The 24,577-nt window shown below is 37.0% G+C and overlaps 1 protein-coding gene across 5 annotated transcripts in view; it reads left to right on the forward strand.

Annotated features, from left to right (window-relative positions):
- CNKSR2 (connector enhancer of kinase suppressor of Ras 2) overlaps nucleotides 1-24,577 on the forward strand; it is a 269,164-nt gene that overhangs the window by 177,491 nt on the left and 67,096 nt on the right. For 3 of the 5 annotated variants that reach the window (XM_054581133.1, XM_054581135.1, XM_054581137.1), the window contains 2 exons: nucleotides 5,007-5,096; nucleotides 6,650-6,864. In XM_054581133.1, coding sequence (XP_054437108.1) covers nucleotides 5,007-5,096; nucleotides 6,650-6,864 — 305 coding nt within the window. The remainder of the gene's footprint in view (nucleotides 1-5,006; nucleotides 5,097-6,649; nucleotides 6,865-24,577) is intronic. The other 2 variants (XM_054581134.1, XM_054581136.1) reach the window with 1 other exon arrangement.

Raw genomic sequence — 24,577 nt, forward strand, 5'->3', positions numbered from 1 at the left:
ATGCTCTTGACTATTATAAATTTTCATCATGAATTAGTGTTACTACCTAAAGAGACATCTTTAAATTTTCCAAATTACTTTTCAGAGATATATTATTAAATTATGTATATTTAAATAGGAATGAGTCACATGTATTTAATTTAATGAGTCTTAAATACACTTAGCATGTGTTAATGATATTGTATACTTGATTTAAATCTAACAGTAATTCTTATACTACTCTTTTTTTTACCAACAGTACTACAACATCAAACCATAAAGTTCATTTTTCCATTTGAACTTTGCTATCTTATGAAATTAAAATGCTACTAAATACATGTAGTAGCACACATTTCTAAGCTGCAAAGATCTGTATATTTGGTATTAGATATATTTTAAGCCATTGTCTATTTTTTAATTTGCCAATGACTGCTATTTATATCAGAATGGTACTGATGCTATTACTTTAACTGTATTATTAAGTTTGTTTTGACATTGTATTACAATGAAAAATATATAAAAGGGGCAATACTTATAAGCAATATTATTTGTTATAACTAAACAAATATGTACTTTTTTAAACACTTTTATTTACATTGCTAAATTCGTAACTTTATAACTAGTAAAGGTAAAAACTTGATGTCCTCCAACAGTAAACTTTAACTAAAACTTCTTATGTCAAGACTTCCAGCCAAGATGGAGATATAGGTAGATACACGTTGCCTCCTCACACAACCGAAAAAAGGACAACAAATTTAAAAACAAAAAATAACCAGAACTGCCAGAAAATTGAACTGTATGGAAGTTTGACAGCCAAGGAACATTCATCCAGATCCGCAGGAGGGGCAGAGACAGGCAGCCAGGGAAGAGAGGATGTGTGGCAAGGTGGTGGTGGGAGGACCAGGCAGGCAAGGTGGTGGCTGGCAGGTGGAGTGGTCCCACATTTGTGTGCAGATAAACCGGGAGGATCAGCTGGAGAGTGAGACAGACTGTGCAATCCAGGGCTCCAGTGCAGGAAAAGAAAGCCTTGAAACTTATGGCTGTAAAAATCTGTGGGGGTTGCCACGGCAGGAGAAACTCCCAGCCTCACAGGAGAGTTTGTTGGAGAGCCCCCCAGGGTCCTAGAATGTACACAAACTCACCCACCCGGGAGTCAGCACCAGAAGGGCCCAATTTGCATATGGGTAGTGGGGGAAGTGACTGAATGCCTGCGGAGAGCCCAGCCAAGAGCATTGTTCCCTCTCAGACCCCTCCTCCACATACAGTATTACAACACAGTGACCTGGGTTGCCCCGCCCTGGTGGATACCTAAGGCTCCACCCCTTCCAATGTAACAGGCGTGCTGAGGCAAAGAAATATGGCCCGAATGAAAGAACATATCAAAGCTCCAAAAATAGAAATAAGCAATGAAGAGATAGCCAACCTATCAGATGCACAGTTCAAAACACTGGTAATCGGGATGCTCACAGAATTGGTTGAGTATGGTCACAAAATGGAGGGAAAAGTGAAGGCTATGCAAAGTGAAATACAGAAAAATACACAGGGAACCAACAGTGAAGGGAAGGAAAGCAGGACTCAAATCAACAATTTGGAGCAGAAGGAAGAGATAAGCGTTCAGCCAGAACAGAGTGAAGAAACAAGAATTCAAAAACATGAGGAGAGGCTTAGGAACCTTTGGGACAACTTTAAATTTTCCAACATCTGAATCATACGGGTGCCAGAAGGAGAAGAAGAAGAGCAAGAAATTGAAAACTGATTTGAGAAAATAATGAAGGAGAACTTCCCAAATCTGGCGAAGGAAATAGACTTCCAGGAGATCCAGGAAGCTCAGAGTCCCAAAGAAGTTGGACCCAAGGAAGCACACGTGAAGGCACATCATAAGTACATTACCCAAGATTAAAGATAAGGAGAGAATCTTAAAAGCAGCAAGAGAAAAGGAGACAGTTACCTATGAAGGAGTTCCCATAAGGCTATCAGCTGATTTCTCCAAAGAAACCTGGCAGGCAAGAAGGGGCTGGAAAGAAGTATTCAAAGTCATGAAAGGTAAGGACCTCCATCCAAGATGACTCTATTCAGCAAAGCCATCATTTAGAATGGAAGGGCAGATAAAGTGCTTCCTAGATAAGGTAAAGTTAAAGGAGTTCATCATCACCAAGCCCTTACTATATGAAATGTTAAAGGGACTTATCTAAGAAAAGGAAGAAGGTCAAAAACTGTGCAGAGTAACATGACAACAAACTCACAACTATCAACAGCTGAACCTAAAAAAAACAAAAACAGAAACAAAAACCAACTAAGCAAACAACTAGAAGAGGAACAGAATCACAGAAATGGGGATCAGAAGGGAGGGGAACGGGGAAGAATGGGGGAAAGGCACAGGGAATAAGAAGCATAAATAGTAGGTACAAAAGAGACAGGAGGAGGTTAAGGGTAATATAGGAAATGGAGAAGCCAAAAAACTTATGTGTACGACCCACAGACATGAACTAAGATGGGGGGAATGCTGGAGGGAGGGGTTGTAGGATGGAGGGGAATAAAGGGGGAAAAATGGGACAACTATAATAGCATCGTCAATAAAATACATATTTTTAAAAGCTTCTTATGTCATTTTTTTGTCTAATTCAATATATTTTCCTCAATTTTGTATTAGTAGTATGGCATACTTCTGTTTATCCCATGAAAAGTCAGTTTTTAAAACTTCTACAAATTTTTCCTATAGTTAATGACATAAACAGACATATCAAAGTCTGAATTACATGCCTCAATACCTTAGATCCATGAAAATCTCAGAGAAGAGAGACCTAAATACAATGAACACACTTATGTATTTCATGTTCTGTGTGAAATGTTTCTTGTTCTTTTTGTGCACGTTTCACATGTTTGAGTCCAAACAACCAATCGATTCTTCAAAAAGTATCCAATTAGTTTATATATGTAGATATGTGTACGTAACATATAGAGCAAGTAAAAAAAATGGCTTATTTATTGAATAGCTCACTTTTCAAGGATATTCTTGGTGATATGTGGAAACAGTGTTAGAGCTGTTAACTGCTGAAAAATCTGGTTTTATTTTAAAAACCAGATTCTAAAGAAATGTTTGAAAATACAACACGCACAACATTGAAAATCTAGAGGACTAATTCTGCAAAGAAGTTGAATAGACATGGAAAAAGGAGACCTTTCCTAAAACCTTCACCCCTCCCCTCATTGGGCAGGGTATATGAACCTGCATCAACTCACCCAAATTTCCTCTGCCAAAGTGTAAAGATCTACTCCACGAGAATTTTAGAATCTTAGGTGGTTGTTTATAAAGTGGTTTGCACATCTTGAAAGGAAGCCATTAAATTAACACTGCCCTTTTTTTGCTCATTAATAATTTTCCCCTGTCTAGTTCATTGTCAGATTTTCAAAGAGCTTAGCAAAATATACTAAGTAAACTGTATCAGTGTACATAATAAAAAGCCATAAGGTTAGCACATTTCCTTAAGGACAGAATTAGAAGTCTTCTAGTAGAATGTTTTTAAATACATGGAATGGTTATAGTAATTGATTATGAAATTTAGCTGCACAAGAAGGGAAATGAAGAAGACATGCGGTGACCTGGAAGTTTTGGAAGGTGGGAAGATTTGTGATTAAAGGAGGAAGGATCATTGGAGTTCTATAGGGGTATACTAGCAATGTAGAAGGCTGTAGTTGGAAAGTGGGATACGGGGAGGGATTACAACCTTTGCAGATGACAAGATTAATTTTAAGTATGTGACTACAGGAATGGGTAGGTGAGAAACCCTCAAGAAACTGAGGCCAGATTATCGGAAACTGAATATTCAAGTCACCAAGAATTAAGACAGAAGTGGTACTTGAGTGCCTGAGATTGAACCCTGGTGCTACATACTTACCAACTGTGTGTCCTTGAGCAAGTTACATTACCTATCTCAGTTTATTTATCTAGTAAAATGAGGATAACAATATAGATTTCTCATAATTACGAGAATTAAACAATTTAGTACTTATAAAACCCTTAGACATTATGTGACATATGGTAAATGATATATGTATTAGTATCATTATCACGATTATCATAATTATCATCATCATTATTATCCAAGCCTGTGTGGTTCTTTGCTTTATCCATTCAAGATTTATTAAGCAGCTATTGTATGCCACGCATTGTGCTAGGTATCATCTTTAACTTTTGTATAATATTTTTGGCTGTTTTATGCTTCAGGATTTCAAGTTGATCAAAAGTAATACACTGTAGCCTCACCAAAGAGATATCCTTGAAGTCTATGACATAAGTTCTTCTTGCTAAAGTAAAATGTTGATTAGTAAGAATACAGATCCAGAGGGAAATGTGACAGGCCAAAGCAGTGAATACTTGGACCTGGAAACTAAAATTGCTTGTTCACAGTAACAAAAGAGAAGCTTGGGGCAGACCCAGCTATAAGCATCAAAAGAGAACCTATTTGCTGAATAGGTATATTGCTGAAGCATGAGAGTATCCAAAAAATATTAGGAGTTAGTATCCAGAAAGTATTCGGAGTTAGGAGGCAGTGAAGATGGGAAGTTAGCACTGTGGTGTCCCAACATGAAACAATGGGTTAATGTCCTGGAATGCAAGTTAAACACAAGGGGCTACTATCTCGGAGATTGGCTATCAAGATATAGACACAAGGGCATTGGGGAATAAGATGGAGATCCAGTTACTGAAAATGAAGTAAATTCACTAAAATAATGATCCTCTTTGTAAAGGACCACCCTCAAAGTCTGGAGCTCCTAGAGAGCGAACCTAGGCTGTTCTTTTTTTATTTACAAAAAGTACTTTATGTTTGAATTATCACCTGGCCAATTGCCACAGGCAGTTTCACCTTCTGGCTCAAAACACACACATTTTTCATCTACACAAATGCCAACCATAATGTTGCATATGATTGAGTGTGTTTTGCAGACTGTAGCTAAAAATTAGTGTAAGTTTAAGCGGACATGGGGAAGAAAAACAATGTGATGTGAATTTTGTTCTCTGTGTTTAGGCAAGCTACGACCTATTTCTATGCCAGTGGAATATAATTGGGTGGGGGACTATGAAGATCCAAATAAGATGAAGAGAGATAGTAGAAGAGGTAAGTGTTCTAGAATTTCAGTGTAGGCTGGGTTGTTGGAACAAAAAGCAAATTTAAATGTTCTTTAAATAGGATGTTATGGCTGCAGTACAAAATTTTTATTCTCTCATTAACGTTATGGTACACCCAAACGAACTCAGACCAACGTTTGACGATCTTGATCTGTTACTAAGTAGATATCTTCTCTGAATGCCTCCTAAGGGATTCAGGGTAGATAAGTGCAGTGTGAAAATGAATATCTGATTGTTATTCGAAAGTTAACATTTGGAAAACAAGGTCAGAAGTGTGAAACTGCATAAAAGTTTAGCAAATAGAGCTTGTGATCAGTCCCCATTGGTCCGCAATGCAACCTTACCACTTTTATATTAATACAACCTTAAAATGAGCAGTGAGCACATGGATAAAAGCTAATGGAAACTGGGCCAGTGACTCTAATGAAAACCATATAAAAATGGAAAAAAACTTCTTTGCTTTTTTTTCTCTTCTGTTTGCTGTTCAGGGTTATCTTCTTACTGGGGGTGGGCTACACTTGAAGTATCTACCAAAAGTAAGTTTTTATGTTCACTTATCCTGCATTGAGGTGAGCAGTAAAGAGAACAACTGAAAGTCACACTACTAAATGGGATTCGACCATGTGTAGACATGGGGGGCCCAGTGGGTCATGCTGCTACTTCCACTTTCTGAGATCAACAGCCATAAAATTGTAGATGAAAAATAAAACAAATCTAAATGAAGCAAAAATGATTCATAAAACCTAAGCTCACTAAGCTTCCATCAGAGTATGTTTAACCCATTTGTCTGTTAGTTCTAGCCAAGGTACAGAATTTATTTCATTACTTCACAGACCCACAGACCACACAGGGATAAGCAAGCGTGAATATCTGCTTCATTCGTCTTCTTAACACTTGTTTTATGGAGCAGGAGTTTCTGAAAATGTTGCAAAATACAGGCACATTGACAGATTCCTTTACATCTATGTATTCATTCCATTTTCTAAACTTCAGTTTCTAATCTCATTTGTTTTATAGAACTAAGCAAGAAAAAATATAAAAATCAAAGTGCTTATCATATGCCATCTCTGAGTCACTCTTTTAGAACTTCATATGACAGTGACATTTTGGGGTGGGAGGAAGCCTTATGAAGTACTAAGTGCTGGCTATCAATTTAAGCATAGATTTTATAAACTAGGTTTCCTCAGTATTGGTTCAGAATATGGATTTTGATTTCTACAAGGATGCTACCTAGCCTGCCATAGGTTGGTTTCGTCATCAACTTTTGGCAGAATTCCCCTGGGGGAGCTTCTGCTTTAGGTTCTGCAGGTGACTCTGATATAGTTGGTCCAGAAATGAAACTAGGAGTTATAATGTATATGCTATTGATTTCTTATTGTCCTATGACCCCAAATAATCATGTTCTCTGTATTCCACTACATATGTATCTTATAAATTAAGTCAAGTTCCATTTCTGAAATAAAATCTAATAGCACAATTAGGAAATAGTAAATTTGGAATATTTGCATATTTATATTGGTATATTTATCTCTTTTTATATAGAAAATTCTCTACTCCGATACATGAGCAACGAAAAAATTGCTCAAGAAGAATACATGTTTCAGAGAAACAGCAAAAAAGACACGGGGAAGAAGTCTAAAAAGAAGGGTGATAAGAGTAATAGCCCGACCCACTATTCATTGCTACCTAGTTTGCAAATGGATACATTGAGACAAGACATCATGGGCACACCTGTGCCAGAGACCACACTATACCATGTAAGTAAACTTTCAGACTCTGTAATATAGTTTTTATTTGGAGACTTTTTTGACTAAGTTCCAGATTATTTACTTTTATCTTCTTGCCAGATTTTGATAAAAGAGCCTAAGTTTAGAGCTTCATGCCCTTAAAAAACACACAATGCCTTATTGATTTGTTCTTCAGTCGATATATTCAATGAGCTCATATGTCATCGCAGGTTAGATTTTTAATGAAATAACCTAGTGTGCATAGAATTGTTTGAGCATAATAATAGATTAATCATCAGTGTAATATTACACTGCAAATTAGCTGTAAAATCCAACATTAAAGATAGGATTTTTAATATATGCATGATTTTATTTAAAAATGAGAACCTACTAGACTTGGAGCATAGTACTCAAGGTAAAAATGGGAAGGCATAGCATACCATTATATGGGGAGAAAGACACTCCAAGAGTCTCAATATATTTTGACTGTTGTAATGGATGGGTGCAAGAAATATAGGAGGAACATGGGAGAAGGAAGGCCTTAGCCTTCTGGGGAAGTGAGAAAAGGCTTTAGAATGGGGAGAACTCACATGGCTAAGAATTAGTGATTTGTTAAAAATTGAAGGAAAGCACCCTATCTGGTGTGGCTCAGTTGGTTGGAGCATTGTCCCATAAAATGAAACGTCATGAGTTCGATTTCCAGTCAGGGCACATGCCTGGGTTGAGGGTTCGAGTCCCCTGTCAGGGCACGTAGGAGAGGCAGCCAATCAATGTTTCTCTCTCACATTGATGTTTCTCCTCCTCTCTCTCTCTCCCTCCCTTCCCCTCTCTCTAAAATCAGTAACAACGTCCTCAGGGGAGGCTTAAATAAAATTTAAGGAAAGAATGTGATAAAGGGGCACTGGATGGGCCCGGCGAGGTAGGCGAGCTTAGATCAGGAATTGTGTGATAAACTGCTTAGGCACTTTCCTGCAGTGATAGAGTTATTGAAGAATTTTGAGCCAGGGACTTGCGTGATGACAGTGGCCTGTTTATCTCTCTGGTGCAGAGCATTGATCAAGAAGTATAAGGCCAAAGGCAGGGCCATTAAGCCTGGCCAGAAGATGATGAGAAACTAGGACAATAGCAGTGTAAGGGCTGAGAATCTTGTTAACCAGAACATTCAATCACAAAATCAACCCATTTTTATCATCTTGGCTAAAAGGGAGTTTGTTGTACCAATGGAACTATAGCTCCTTATTAGGAGCCCTTGAAAAACATTGACTACACTTTTTAAGTAATTTGAACAACTGTGTATTAGCCCAGAGTATCAAAAACTTTAATCTGTCACTACTGTAGAAGTTGTATCATTTAGGTATACAAAATGTGAAACAGTTAATAACGTATACTGGAGTTGCTTTTCTTAGAAAATTTTTAAAATCATATACTTATTTTATAACTCTCATAAACTAGAGTATAGAAGAACATTTTCATTTATTTGGGTCGAAGTAGGAGTGTACGTCACACTCATAAGTGTTCATTCTCTACCCTCCCCTGTCCCCAGTTACATACCGCCAAGCCTCTTCCTCTTCAAGAGAATAGCACCCCTATCAAAACCTGCTCCTTTGAATGGCTGACAAATCAAATTATTATTTTTTCCACAGGTATTTGCAGTTAGTCTGAAATAAATACTCTTAGCTGGATGAAAGGGGCCACTTTTGCTATCACTAGTCAGAAATGCTGTCTGAACATCGAGTTCTCTCTAAAATCTGGTGTTCCTGTCACAAGTAATAGCCTGAAAAAAATCTAAAGATAAGAGCCAGCTGGCCTGTTTAAGAGGGACGTTGGTAGTGAAAGATGGGGCTGGAGAGGGAAGAAGAGGCCACTTTACCCAGAGCATGTAAACTATTAAAGCTTGGATTTATCCTAAGAGGAGTGGTAAACCATTGAAGACACATTGAAACACTCAGCCTGTGCCATCCTATCACGCATATCCTGGCAGTAGAATACTGTGAGGAAGGAAAAGAGAGAGATGAGTCTTGAAGATTTTGAGTTATTAAATTACAGAAAATAGTAAAAGGTGAGTCAAACTGGTAATCAGAAAGATTGTGAGTATTGTCTAGGAGTATAAATTGTTGCCACCTTCCTAAAGAGTATTATTTTTTCATTTTAATTTATTTTTTCAAATACATTTGTCTCTGCCTACCCACCACCACTTTCCCTTGCTCCCTCCCTCCTTCCCTCCCTCAGCTCTAAAGAGTATTATTTAGTTATATGTATCGAGAACCTGGTCTGGTAACTTCACTTCTACAAGTTTATTCCAGGAAAGAAATCAGAGGATCTACTTTGGCCTCCTACCTTAATTAACGTGTCCCAAATGTGTAATGTGGCATTTCCCAGATAGATAATTATTCCAACTGATTTTTGACAGAGGAACATCACAGAGTAAGGAATATTATTAATGATGGGGGAAGTCTTCCCATGCAACACTAACCTGCTAATCCCACAGTAGAGGGCTGGACACTTTCTAACTCTATTCTCTGGTTTAAAAGGAAAAAGAATTGTTAGCCTCAACATGCATGTTAGATGTTTCTAACCAGTGTTCAAAAATAGAACATTCTTTGGTGGGTTTTTCACTAGAGACTCAGTTCTCTTGTAGACCTTAACTTGCTTAGTACTTTCCCTGTTATTAAGGGAGTTTCCATGTTTGTTGTGTCTTTTGAACTTCACAGCAACCATATTTGCAAATTACAAAACTCAAACTCAGAAAGATTAAGTGATTTACCCAAAGTTGTACTGCAAAAAAAAAAAAAGTGTAAAAGTAAAGACTAGAACCCAAATCACCTACCCCAGTGATCTTTCCACACCCTACCCTGGTACTCCATGCAGGCACTAAATGAGTAACTTTTTAAAAAGTTTGACTTCAAGAAGCATGCGCCTTCATGGATTTTAATAACATCTTCAGTACCTGGATTGATTTCTATCTAGATTTCTCTCTTTCTCTGTTACTATTTTTTTTTTCATGAAGTTTGGATAAACATACAGAGCTACTGGTATTATAAAGCACAAGTAGTTATTCAGCATGATCTCTTGCTGAGACTAGAGTATTATAGTTAGAATTGCCTGAACCTCAGAGGCAAAACAATGTACACCTAAATGATTGCTTCCTATATTTCACAGGAATTCTTGTTTTATTTTTGTTGTTTATACATGCTTATTTAAAAATGAAAAAAATTTTTTCTGTTACATTTCCTGAAGGACAAGAACAATATAATATGTAATCCAATCACCTTCATGATGAACAACTAATCTTCATTCTTACCAATTCAATTATTTCTTTGGATAACTCAGCCAATTTTAATAGAATAAGACTTAAGTGGAAGAGAACTATGAAGATTAAGTACTGAGTTTCACAGGCTGCTGTCTCTGCTGTAATCCTAGCTCCATGTGACCTGAGTTCAAATTCAAAATGAATTCAGATTTAGAGATAATTTAGTTGAATTTAATAGCAGGATTATACCAGCATTAAATACCCTTAAACAATCTACTAAAGTTGTTCATCTGTGTGTATGTAAGGTGTTCCTTACGAGCAGACTTAGATTATAAAACCCATTGGTCTGTTTTTGAAAGCAGCATAATAAAAATACACAAAGCAATAAAAACACAGCTTAGCTTTAGTGTTTGACTCATTCCTCTTAGCAATTAGAGTAGAAATGTTTCTATAATAATGAAGATTTAGAAGCTTATGATATCGTAAAATATACAATTTCATTAATTCCATATATTTGTTATTCCAGTTTATATATTTTTTCTTAAACTTACTTAAAAGGAAATCATTCACTGTGCACTAATTACCCTGATCACCCACCAGTCTTTGCCACCTCTTTCCTTTGGACATGCCAGTCGCTCTACTTAGAATGCTTTTACTCAATTCCCTCTGGCTGACTCCTTCCTAAACCTGAAATTGCAGAGAGACTTGCCTAACCACTACTCCCTAACCTAAATCACTTTCTCCTGTTATAGACTTAGCACTCTGTATATTTTCTTCAAAACCTTTCTTATGCTTTGTAATGATATTTTTATTTATGTGAGTACCTGCTTAGTGTCTCTCTCCCCTGAGTTTGGTAGGGAGGGCATGTCCATGTCCATGACAGGAACAGAGAGTTTCTCAATTCTGTTCAGCTCTATATTTCAGCACCTATTATAGGTATAGTACCCCATACGTGCTCAATAAAAAGTGTGAATACTTGAATGAATGAATGAGTGAGTGAATGTGACAGGAACTTCAGTGTCCTCAGGATATCTCAGTTGATGTCCTCAGCCTGCAAACAGAGGCACTTCCATGTCCTAGGTCAACCCTGGCCAGCACAAGCAGGCCTTCATTTAGAGTTTATTCATACTAGGAATTGCCAGAAACTTACTACCATAGACTCATGCCCCATGTGCCCGGGGAGAGCCCTAGGGCTCTGAATGTCTTGTCATGTTTGTCTACTTTATATGACTCAATTCAACTTTGTTTTATTGATTAATATTCCGTTTCACTTTAGCTGGAACCCTGCCTTTATTGACCCCTTCTCCAAGGAGCATCTGGTTGGCTTACTGCTCCAGATGACGGAGCATGTGGAACCTATCCCTAGCCACCCACCTATTTTAAGAAATATTGGCAGCACCCAGTAACTTGCAGTCACCATGCTGAGCTCCCTATCAAAGCAGGTCCCAGTCTGTACCTTTGATCAGGGTGCTTTACAAGACTTCTCTGCTCCACAGAGGCTACCAGCGCATCAGGATTCTCTCCCCTTGAGCCCCTGCCCCACCTCCTCGACTGCAGCTCAGAGTTTCAGTTCCAGCTACTTCTTACTTCCCTCCTATCACTGCTTTCTCATTATGCACGTTGCAATATGCCTGTCAACCAAGAATGTTGTGCTATTTTTCAAAACAGTCTAACTTTATTTTACATACTCACTGATTCTCTTGCCTGAAAATGTGGGAGCTGTTGGCTGCCAGAGCCCTCGTCTGACCTGAGAGCACATGAAAGAAAGGCACACAGCAAGCTCTGTGTGTGTGTGTGTGTGTGTGTGTGTAATTCAGATGAAGTGGTGAAAGCCTTTAGATAAAGAATGATTAGATTCTGCACCTTTTTTTCCTATAATATACATATGACAACTTGCTTTCACATTAAAGCTGCTAAATTAAATCAATAAGCAAGATAATAATTTATTTTAAATCTATATGCTGAGATGCCAGAACAAGTAAAATTTGGTTACGAATCCAGGCAACATGGAACTGTACTTTCATAAACTGACTAATATGATTCTAGATGGCTTGTTTAAAACAGATTTTGAGTAGGTGTTCAAAAATCTGGACAGTTCTCTCCATAACATTTCAACATTTGTGTGGCTTATCTTAGATACTTGGGATATAACTGAAAACATTCCATTGGTTCTGAGAAGTACTTTTAGCCATTTTCACCAATTTTTGAAGGGAATTTTTGGTGGAGCTCCTGGAGGAAGGAGGTGGAGAGCTGTTAAAAGACATTGTTTTTAATTTAACAAGTAAATAAACATTATGAAACAGACACCATTCTAAGTAATTTACAAAATGTAACTCATTGAATCCTCATAGCAACCCTATGAAAAAGGTGCTGATGCTATCCCCATTTTACAAATTAGGAAACTGAGGCACATGGATTAAGTAAATTGTAAGAGGTAGAGCTGGGATTGGAACATTGGCTGTCTGTCTCCTAGTCAGCACACTGTATTGCCCCTCAAAAAAAAACAAAAAAAACCAGAAACCATAATTTAGCAGAAACCCAACAATGATTCTAGTAGCCTCAATCATGCACAAAGCCCAATATGTGCTGTGGAATATGTATAAAGTAATAATATTATTGCCACTGTTACTACGAATGATAGATAGCATTTACCAATTGCTAAATTTCTATGCTAAGAACTTAGCAGTTTAGGTAAAATGCACCAGTTTGAATGCACTCATTGAATTCTCAAATTGGCCCTTGCAAGGTTGCCACTATTATAGCTTTTTTGCAGAACTGAAACAGTTCACCTTACTCATTGCCATACAGCTAGAAGGTAGCAGACATGAAATACGAGTCCAGGCAGTCCAGCTGCAAAATTCACATTTTTAGATGAATAAAGCCATTTCCATTCATAAGGATTTTACCATCTATTATCGGAGATAGAACCATTACTATCACAAAGATGAAAATATGTTATATTGTCAGCATATAAACATTTATAATTAAGTTTATCTGCAGTGATAAACTTTGGTTTGTCTAATAGTTGCCTGGCTTAGGTGCATTGCTTCAGCATCAGTGAAACTAAAAACAAAAGGACAGTTCATTTTAGTGGCTAGAAAGCCATCTCTGAGCTAACAGTTGTTTATAGCAAGTACTTTCTCCACATTTAGACTTTATTTGCCTAGATGACAGTCATAGAACAGTGTGATACAATCTTCTTCCTCACCACCGAGCATGCAGACATGTTGGGCATCCGTTCTAAATACCATTGTATTCATATTTGTATATACTCTCTCTGATTTCTATGGATGATTTTATTATTTCTAGAGTGTTAATGCCAAATTCATAGTAGCACTGGCAAAGTCCTACAGGGGAACAGCCTGGACTATGAAAAGTATTTCCCGTTGGACCACTGTACTAGAGCAGTGATTCTCAAAGCAGGGACTGTCTTTGGCTAAAAGCGCCTGGGGGCCGAGGCTTGATGCAGAAATGCCAGTCCTTTCTTTGGTTCTTATGGGCAAATAACACATAATTTCATGGACCTTTTTTTTTTCTCACTTGGGACTAAATAATGCTTAAGAGTAACCTACTAAGTGATTTTAAAAGGTTACGAATTGAATAACCATAAAACAATGTGTTGGCAGAATTTACTGAATATCTGAATTCGCTGTTTTTTTCCATGAAGCCTGGTATCCATGCATCTGACAATACAGCTCCCATTGCACAAGCACAAGAGTGGAGAGTTTGAGTTCCCGTGGTTTTCAGGAGGAATGCTATATTGATAGCTCATCAGGATAGTTTTCCATTACCTGTTGTTTTCAGTTGTGGGTTTTTTAATTATAAATTATCATTAGATTGCATCACTATTGATTTTAGTTAGTTTTAGGTTCCCTGCTTTACCTTATGGAATGCTATGATTCACATTACCCACAATTTTCTAAAAATGATACTATGAATCATCCGTACCCAACCGTTCTTGTACAGTCATACTCTCTTGGTATCGCTGAGTTATTTTTTCATTGGAAAGTGGGTACAAATGGACCACAGCGTCTGTTGGTCTGTCTTAGGGGAAGACAATAAAAAACTGTTGAGACCTCCTGCCCTAGGTATAGATAAGTGCTTTTAGAAAAGAAGAAAAGAAATCTTGCCTTTACTTGCCTATACATAGGAAACACTTTATGGAATGGCAGTCTATGAAGAAGTCCAGAAGGAAAATTCACTTGTGTTTCCCGACCTATTTATACTAATAGTTATTTTTGCCTCCATACTTATAAAGACTTTTTTTAAAAAATCAACTACTAGCAATTTCCCCTTCAATGTTCATGTTCACCACCAACTGGTATACTAATCATTGAACTGGCTAGATTAGGGGGTTAAAAGTAGAAATACTTTTGAGGGATTTAAAGGTTCAAAAATACAATTTTACAGTTCTGGACAAGGTAGAACACACATTCCATTTTCTTTTTTTCTCTTTTTTCTTTTTTCATATAAATCACAATAAACACACACACACACACCACACCCCCCTGCTACCCACCCACCCCTGGACAAAACATGTCACTTACCAGAAGACTCTGAAAGGTAGATGAAGAAGGCAGGCAGGCTAAGGCTCTTCACACCCGAAAAACAACCTAGCAGTGAGTTTCCTGGGTTTTTTCTTCCCTGCAATATACCCTGGCCCAGGTGTTAAAGAAGCCTGCAACCTTAAAATATTGATAGGCACAAGCAAAATAGAGCCCCAAGAAAGCATGCTATCTTTAGCCAAAGGACCAGGAAAAGGGCAACAAAGTCCAAAAGAACTAAAAGGAAAAATTGACAGATCTATAACAATAGTTGGGGACTACAACACTCCTCTCTCAGTAATTTTTGGAGCCACTGAACAAAAACTCAACAAAGATACAGAAGTCCTGAACAACTACCCTACTACCCACAAATAGTCTCTGACTCCCAACAGCCGCAGAATACATGTTCTCTGGTCATGATGTAAGCAAACTAGAAATCAATAACAAATAGCAAGAAAGCCTCCAACCACTTGTAAATTAAAGAACACACTTCTAACTAATCTATAAATAAAAGAGGAAGTCCCAAGGAAAATTGAACTGAATGAAGATGAAAATACAATATGTGCTTAGGAGAAAATTTATATCACTAATGCTTATATCAGAAAAGGAGGAAGGTATCAAATCAATAATCTAAGCTCCCACCTGAAAAATTAGAAAAAAATACAACAACAACAAAATGAGCATGCAGGAGGAAGACAATAAAGAACAGAGATCAATGCAATTACAAAACAAAAACAATAGAGAAAAATCAAACCAAAAGCTGTGGGTTTTTTGTGAAAAATCAAAGAAGAAATTTATAAACATCTAGCAACAAAGAGCAAAAGAAGACTCAAATTACAAATATCAGGAATAAAAGAGGAGTTATTGCTACAGACTCCATAGATGTTAAAAGATTAAGAAGCACATACTACGAACAACTCTGTGCAAATAAGTTTAGCAGTTTAGATAAAATGCACCAATTCCTCAAAACCTACAAGCTACCAAAAACTCTCTGAAGATCAAGTAGATGATGTAAATAATCCTATAACTATTCAAGAAATTTAATCATTAAAAGACTTCTAAAAATAAGTCTAGAAATACTGAAAAAAGAACCAAACCTGTAGCACCAATACTTTGTGTTGGTTGAGTGCAGCAGTAGTGCACTTGGCTTTATTATTTTGTTCTGTGGTGCTTGTAGTGTTGGCAGCCCATAGAAGATTGACGTATAGGACATGTGATATAATGGAACTCCTAAGAGACTGATTAAGTTCATACATTCGATTAATTGTGAAAATATTGTTTCAATGTTTGAAAACTTTTGTTTCATAAATTTTTGAATTTCAATAAAGCATTATACACAAACAAAATAAAAAGATTGACTAATGTGCCTTCACGTTTGAGAGAGATTTCTGCTCACACGTTATAAAATAGATTATTGATAAACTGAAGCCAGTCCTTTCAGTTTCATGTTTGAACAAATGTGGGTCTCATTCTCCTAGTTCCTGTTTAAATAATGGCTGCCAGGAAGCAAAACACAAAATCTGGCTTAATTAGTGATGCATCATTCAAAACAGGACACAGAAGAATTGAATTAGGAATTTATTAAGTAGAAATTTATTAAATTTAAATCTTATTACAAATTCCTTGTTGCCTTTGAGAAAATAAAACAAATTCCGATGAGAGATTTAGTTGCTAAGGTCAATAATTATGAAATATTTGGGGATATACCGCTCTGTTAAACAGAGAAGTTAAAGAAAAACACCCCCCATTCTTTATAGCCTCAGAAAACCTCCTCAAATTTTGTTGGCAAGAGGCCTCTTTTGCTCCTATAATTGCCTTATCCATATTACCTCGCTGCGATAACTCATTTAATGAAACATCTCAAGTTTAATAAAACTCCAGGTAAAATTATTTTACCCCTAGAACTCTTTAAAGCCTCTTCTCATTGAAGGACCATAACTTATCAAATTATCTTCTTCACTCAAACTCCTAAAATATATTACTCCCTTGACAGCATCCTCTAAATCTCACAAAACTATAAGCCTAATGGTCTGCTGTATATACCCAAATCTCATCCAAAGACTTCCCTTAATAAATTACATGCTTGGGTCTCCTGGCCCAGATCTTATGTGAGAATGAAGTTTAAGTTACAATCATTGACTACTTTATATTCTAGTTTCTTGAAGATAAATTTTCCAATAACTGTGTTAAATTGTTTGCAGCCTTCATGGACTTTTCATTGGTTTTTGGCTCAGACAGCAACCAGCAGTGACCAAAGTGCATGAGCTCAATTGAGAGTCTCTATTCTAAATGATACTGCTAAATCTGTTTCTTAACATCGCTACAAGTATCAGGCTAAACCAAGAGCAAAATCCTAGTGGTCTTGAACCCAAAATAATATGGAACATTGAGAAATACATCAGTGTTTCAATCCCTATTCTTTAAATGCCAATGGTTTTAGATTAACTGCATGCAAGCTTTCCTGCCATAGAAAACAGAGAAGTAAGCTATCTCCTCATGTATTCTTTTATTAATCATAAACTTGGAGCGGCCTCAAGAGACAATTATTGTTGTATCTAACTACATCTAGGTAAAAGGGCTCAACATTAAAGAAGAGAATTGTCTTTTCTGAGGTTCTTCAGTAAGATAGCTAAGAATAACGTCATAGTTCTAGAACATGAGCTTTAAGTCAGCTCTTTAAACCTAGACATGTTTAGGACCTCAGTTTCTCATGAGTAAAAAGAGGATAATAATACCTTACGTGCTATTTCAGAACCAAGTCATACGTTGTGTATAAAGTTTTCCACTGTACTGGGCAAATAATAACACTTCTTAACACCATATAAAAGAGAAATTAACATTTACATGGAAGGGAATCTGCTTCTTGGTAAGCAATTGAGGATGCCTTCTAGCACTAAAGCACATTGGGTATTAATGAGTATATTGGTTAGGGTTCAATCAGGAAAACAAGCTCTAAGTGACATGGAATAAAGGACTAGTTATTAGTCAATTGAGGAACTAGTGAAGATGCCTCTGCAGAGCCAGTGGTCATGAAGAAAATCTAGATGTGAAGCCAGGGAGTGCAAGACAAACTAGAACCCATGAACACAAACTGGAACCCTGCCTCCAACTTCAATGACAAAGCTGGAGCCCTCTGCTATGGAGATTCTTAGGCTCCTTGCACAGGACTTAGAGGAGTTGCAAACCTGGCTATTGGCCCATACAAAAAAAGCAAGCCACCAGAAAAGTGACAATGTGTGTGAGCTGCAGCAGTGACTGACACCCTGCAATGACCTTCAGAGCACAAGAAATGCCGCCTCAGCCCTGGCTGGTATGGCTCAGTGGATTGGATGCCAGCCTGCGAGCCAAAGGGTCGCCAGTTCAATTCCCAGTCAGGAAATAATGCCTGGGTCACCGACCAGGTCCCCAGTAGGGAGCACATGAGTGGCAACCACATGTCGATGTTTTTGTCCCTCTCTTTCTCCCTCCCTTTCCCTCTCTCTAAAAATAAAGAAATAAAATATTTTTTTAAATAAAAGAGATACTGCTTCACTTGTATTCTCCAAAAACACACAAAGTTCCATTGTGGCTAACCCTAACTAGAATATAGGGAAGGGAATACTGAGATACACTGTTACAGCTTTGCTAAGCTGACACAGTAGGAAAGTACCACATTGCCTGCACTTCAGGTGCCTATCAGGTGAAACCTGCTTTAAAAATTCTCTAGTGATCATCTGTATGAGGATCAGCAGTAAAGTGAAAAATTCTAAATTCTAAGTCTGGAGCGGACTCAAGGTGCAGCCCACCTGTATGAAGGTATCATCCCTATAGCCTCCTTATTTAATTTACCAAAGCACATGACTTCAAATTGTGTTTGATCTTCAATGAAGAGATTGACTAATATAAGTAATAATTAAGATAAAATGTACAATTTATTAATACCTAAGAGGTTTCTACTTAATAAAACACATTAGAAAAATCCTTAAAGAATTTCTTCGTACACACTGCCTGAAGAAAAATGCCCGAAAATGTATACCTAGACCATGTAGCCTTAGCTAATTGCTGAATCTCTTTTACTTAGCACATTTAAGGACATTTATGCATCATGTCCTTAATTTTTATTTGACAGCTGCTACAAGAAATAGCCATAGAAAATCTGCTTGTTTGGTATAAAAATATTTTTGAAGATATTATATTTTCTAATCCTTTTTGTCCCCATATATAATTTTATAATTGGGTAAAAGCTTTCACTCCCTGTAATGACAATGTATATAAAGTATCTGGTACAGCATCTGGCACTATGGTAGTACACCAATATTCTTAGCATCCTTCTTCCAACCATAGGACCAGAATGTCCTCACCAGAAGGCTGAGAACAAGCCAAGCCTAAATGAGGTGCATTTGAGGCAACCAGTTCTGGAAGAGTGGCTGCAGACATCCGGCCCTGCAGAAACTTTGTTTTCCACATCTACACTTGTAGGAACTGCTTTCTTTCTCTTACTCAGTTTTCTCATTTACAAGATGAGCATGGCACTGCAGAGGAGACTATGGAAAGTGCCTTCTAAATTGACAACATAATGATTTGATTTTTGCTGCAAATACAGAATTAAAAAAATTTTCCCATCAAGGCCTTTTTTCCCTTATGTTAGATAAAAACCAATTTTGCTTTTTTTATCTTAAAATCATGTCCTAGTAGGTGTTTCAGTGTGGAAAAGAAGGAAGAATACAATTTACCTCTCTCAATTATTTTATTATAAAATGAATTTCATATAATGGCTTTTAAAACTTTATAAACTTTTATTTTTATCCAGTATTCTCTTTGAGACTTTTGGTTAAGAAAAAAAAATATCTCTGGATCAAGAATGCTGTGGAAAAAGTAGCAGATATAGAACCATTTGAAGCAATTGTCTTTGAGGGACAACCATTTGTCTATTCTTTAAGAGCTTATCTATTTTTACAATAAAAAAAAATCTCAAGATAAGAGCTTGATATGAACATACTCTTAGCCGTAAATGTATTTAGATAAAAGCTCACATTCTTGGAACAAATTATGCTGACATGACAAAAATTCAGTGATGAGAAAATATGTACAATATATCACAGCCACAAACCTAAAAATAAAGGGAACCAAAAATTGTTCAGTTTTAGGTTCTTTTAAATAAAGCTATTAATTCAATAGCCAGAATAATTTTTTATTAATTATGGTTTAATCATATCATTGCTGAGAAAATTATCGTGTCATATACTGTGACTCCCTTTGAGGTTCTTAGGATTTGTGCATTCTTCATTAGAGGTGATTGTTTTTATATTATTTGTTTCTCTGTTTTCTTTTACATATAATTTATTTCCTTGTCATCAAGTAGCCTTCCAGAGGCAACTCTGGTTCTCCCAGTTTATTTCTGGTCATAAACTTTCCTTTGTCACAAAAGATAGGCGAGCCTGCACTGATTTCTCTGACACCCAGATGTGGCCAGTTTGTCAAAAAAAAGTGACAGGAGCAGGAACTTCCCTAGTGCTGCTTTTCACCTATTCGAACTTTCTGCCTCTATATGCAAATCTATATGAATTGTACACAGTAATCAAACACCCCAAATAGCTGTATCTAATATGGCTTGTGATACATTGTTTCCATACCCAGCAGAGCTTGAACATAAACTAACTGCCTTTCAATAAATAATTTCTCATTACGTGTTAAGAGTGACGCTGATTATGGGTATACATAATTCCTAAAACATCAGTAATTGAATGTACATTGGTGACTAGCCATTTTTCCCTTTGTCTTTCTGTCAGGGTCATGTACAGTTAGTGCTCTGTGAGATAGTCTAAGAGCGCCTGGTCCAAATCCCTGATCTTGCAGACAAGGAAATTGAGGTCAAGTGTAGTGCAGTGACTTGACCACAGTCGTAGAGCTGGAATATGGACTGGAATAGAGAGAACTAGAAGTCAGGTCTCCTGACTTCTGTTAGTGTTGCTCCACAGTACTGTGCATTCCATTTTTGCTGAAGCATGAACATTTGAAGTGTATCACTCTAGCTGGTGTATTGAGAATAGACTGGAGGGGTAGAAGTAAGTCTGGAAGGAGGGAGACAAGATAGGGTCTGGTCAATTCAAGTGAGAGATGATAGCAGCTTAGCCCTGGGTGCTAAAGTGGAAGTGGTGAGAAGGGGTTGGGTCTGGATGTGTTTTGAAGAGTAGACAGGATGCATTGACAGATTGCATATGAGATGCCTTAACTCATAGCCTCAGTGTCCTGCACGCGTAGGTGGTCAGTAAGTGATTCATGCTTTCTACAGATTATTATATATCAGGTCCTGTGCTAGGAGCTGAATATAAAGTGGTGAGCCGAGCAGATGGTTCCTGCCTTTGTAGGAACTAATGCAGCAGTTAAAAACCAGTTGAGAAAGTAAACCAAATAATTTTAAGGCATTACATAATAATCAGCAGTGTATCAGGTTAAAAAAAAATTGCATAACATGATGAATCAGCTCCAAGAGATTTCTCCTGTGCAGAGAATTAGTGGAGAGGCAGGCTTGCCTTATTTGGATCACTGATTTCCTCATCAGTATTGACATAGAGTTTTTTAATTGCACTGAGTTCAATTAACGGTGTTAATAGGTTTGGAATAAAATGTGATTGCAGTCCCATCCTTGTCCTCCTTGGCTGAGCCTTATTACCTTTCTGTACCTTAGTGTCTGTCACATTTGCAAAATTAAAATGCTAACAGGAGCCTTCCTTTCGTGAAGATTATAATTAATAATTGCCCAAAAACCTGCAAATCATTTTAACCCACAAATCAATGTAGCTTTCTAATTAAAATAAAATTGAAAAAAACATGAAAATTGGAGCTTCTTAAGATGTTACTGGTTTGAATTATCTCCATTAATATAAAGTGTTATCATTAATATCTTTCTGTTTTATAGAATCCTTTCTTTCCACACAGCAATGTAGTTATATGTCATGAGAGATTTGCATTAATGGATGTCTTTGTGTCAGAAGCAGTTTTTCTTTTTCCTCACATTGTTACTATGACTACAGAATGCTTCCTTGGGAGGCAGTATTGTAGAGTAGGTAGAAGAACAGGTTTGGGGATTGACAGACCTGGGTTTCCACTACTTCTGCGATCCTCAGCAAGTGATGTATTCTGTGTCTCAGTTTTTTGCTTCTTTAAAATGGGGTTAATGATAACCGCCATAAGGATTTATTGTAAGGATTAAGGTTGATAAGTGATGTAAATTTCCTGATACTGTGCCTGACCCATAAGCCCTCAGTAAATGATAATTATTATGATCCAAGACTGAGAGTTCCTGTTTCCCAAGAATGGTGATGCTTGTTACCCTTTCCAGCTCCTCACCACTAACCCCTCCTCTTCTTCCTACTCTACTACTTCATAGGATAAAAGGAATCACCTCATGGGGTCCTGTATAAAATTCGGTCACCTCCTTCCTCTGATTCAGACTCTAATCTGCATGATATTCTTTTGATGAAAAATTAACTCTGTCTAACCTAATGAGTCTAACTGACCTCTAAATTCTCCTCAATTATTTCCTTTTTGTTCTTATTTGCTGCTTATTGTTTTTAAAAACATGCTCATTTATTTTTGAGCATGTATGGAGCCATTTTGAGTCAGCATAACACGGGTTAACTTTATTGATAGAATCTAGAGCAACCTCTCCCCTCTGTACTGAAAGGCCCAGTACAAATGCAGCACCTCATCCTCACACCCTGGAGCCCAGAGTTCCTCTCTTGTGCAACAGAATGGGCAAGGCCGCCACCAACAGCAAACTTGTTCAGTTCTGTGCTCTTAGTTCTTGTACATGGAAGTTTTTTTGATTTAACATTTATCCCCGTTAGCATCTTACTTACATTACTTGCTCATACTTAGACTTTTATTCTACTGATGTACAATAATTAGAAAGTAAGGGAAAATACATTCCTGTGTGAAATATTTAAATCTCAAAGGCTTTGTTTGTTTATTAAAAAATTAAATATGTGAAAGTAACTATCATTTTTTCCCCAAGTGTTTCAGATGCTAAGCACCTTCTTTTGTAATGTGTAAGAAATAAACGATTGGTTTGACTAGTCACTGAAGAAATCTTGGAACTTCGCAGAAAATTACAGTAAAAGGAAGTTGCTATATTGCAACAAGACAGTACTTTGATTGCAAATTTTCCCGTAAGTGTGGCAATTTGCAACTTGAGAAGAGTTTAATAGTAGCTGAGCTTTCAAAATGTAACACAGAAACTGTCATTTTCTTCCACAATTAAAATAAGTGCTTCTGAAAGTTTCAGGATAAGAATGACCCAAATTACCCTCCCCCATACTTCCTCATTCAGAAGAGGGGGGAATGGAGTTTGAACAGAACATCTGTGGACAAAACAAAATACAAATGGTCTTTTCAGGCAAATGTCTGAAAAAGGGATCATTTATAGCCAAACAGAATACCATTGCATGCATTGCCATAGTTAACAAGAGGATCAACAATACTTTCATAATGGCCTTTTATTTTAGCACATTCTATTTTTGAGGATAGAATTATGATTTCAACGCATCCATTCATAATTCATCATATAATTATTTGCATAATTATCTTTTGACACAGATTTAATGTACTTTAGCCAGCCCCATCTTGAATTCAAATTTAAACTGTTAAGTTCACTAAGACAATCCTACTGCAAGTAATGCTAAGGGAGGTTGGATAAAAAAGGAATTTTTTATTATCTCCTGAAAGAAACGGCCTGCTAAAGAACTGAACTTTTAGTAATATTCTGTACATTCATTACTGGATCAAAGACACCTGGCTTGTTTGTTGTCTGCTGAAGGACTTCTTCAGGTTAAAAACAATCGACTGCATGCTATGTTCTTTACTTGGTTTGCTTAACTTTTATTCATTCAACCAGTATTTATTGAGATTGAGCATCTCCTCTCAGTGAGGCCCCATTCTAGGCAGAGGATAAATTAAAACAGTACATAAAATAGACAGAATTCCTCTTCTTTCATGCAGTTATATTTGGAAGGAAAGCCGGGTAATGCACAAGAAATATAAGGAAATATAAGTACTTTTGAAAATGTTAAGTGCTAAGGAGAGAAACAAAGCAGGGAAAGAAAGTAGAAAGTGTTCAGGGCAATGAGGATAACAATTCTCAATAGGAAAGCCTGGGAAGAATTTACTGAAAAGGAAGCATTTGAATAATGACCTGAAGGAGGTAAGGGAGGAAGCTGCAACAATATCTTGGCAAAGGTCACTTCAGACAGAAGGAATAGCAAGGGTAAAGGGCCTAAGGTGGTACTATAATTGGCATGATCTAGAAATAGCAAGTGCAGTTGAAGCAAAGTTAGTAAGGGTAAGGACAAGAGGCAAAGATAACAGGGGCCAGGTTATACAGGGCCTTCAAGATCACTGGAAGGATCTGAGCCTTGATTCAGGGCGAGGCGAGAAGCCATTGAAGAATTTGTGTAAAGGAATGATATTTGAACCATATTTTAAAGGATCATCCTGTCTCTTGTCTTAAAAACAGAGGAGGTAAGAGCAGAAGTAGGAAGAACAGTGAGGAGATGTTTCAGTAATACAAGTAAGGGATGATGATGGCTTAGATTGGGGTGCTAGTAGTATAGGTAGTAAAAAAAAAAGTCATATTGTAAACATATTTTTAAGATGAAGCTGATACAGCTTGCCGGTGGATTGGCTATGAGATGTAATAAAAAGAAAAGAGTAGGTTTACTCCAAGATTCTAGGTATAAGCCTGTGGGGCAAGGGGTGGAGGTGGAAAATGAAATTACCATTCACTAAGGTATAAAAGACTAGGATAGGGTCAGACTTGGTTGAAGGATGGTGACTATCATGAGCTCAGTTTTGTATAAAATCTGTTGAGTTAGGCCTATACAGCTCAGCCCAGAAGTCCTGGCTAAGCATATGAATTCATTAGATTTTATTTAATGATTATTTAGGAAATAAAGTAAAAATAATTTTTAAA

The sequence above is a fragment of the Pteronotus mesoamericanus genome, unplaced genomic scaffold, assembly GCF_021234165.1.
Source record: "Pteronotus mesoamericanus isolate MK-2021 breed Mesoamerican mustached bat unplaced genomic scaffold, CSHL_Meso_final contig_65, whole genome shotgun sequence".
NCBI lineage: Eukaryota > Metazoa > Chordata > Mammalia > Chiroptera > Mormoopidae > Pteronotus > Pteronotus mesoamericanus.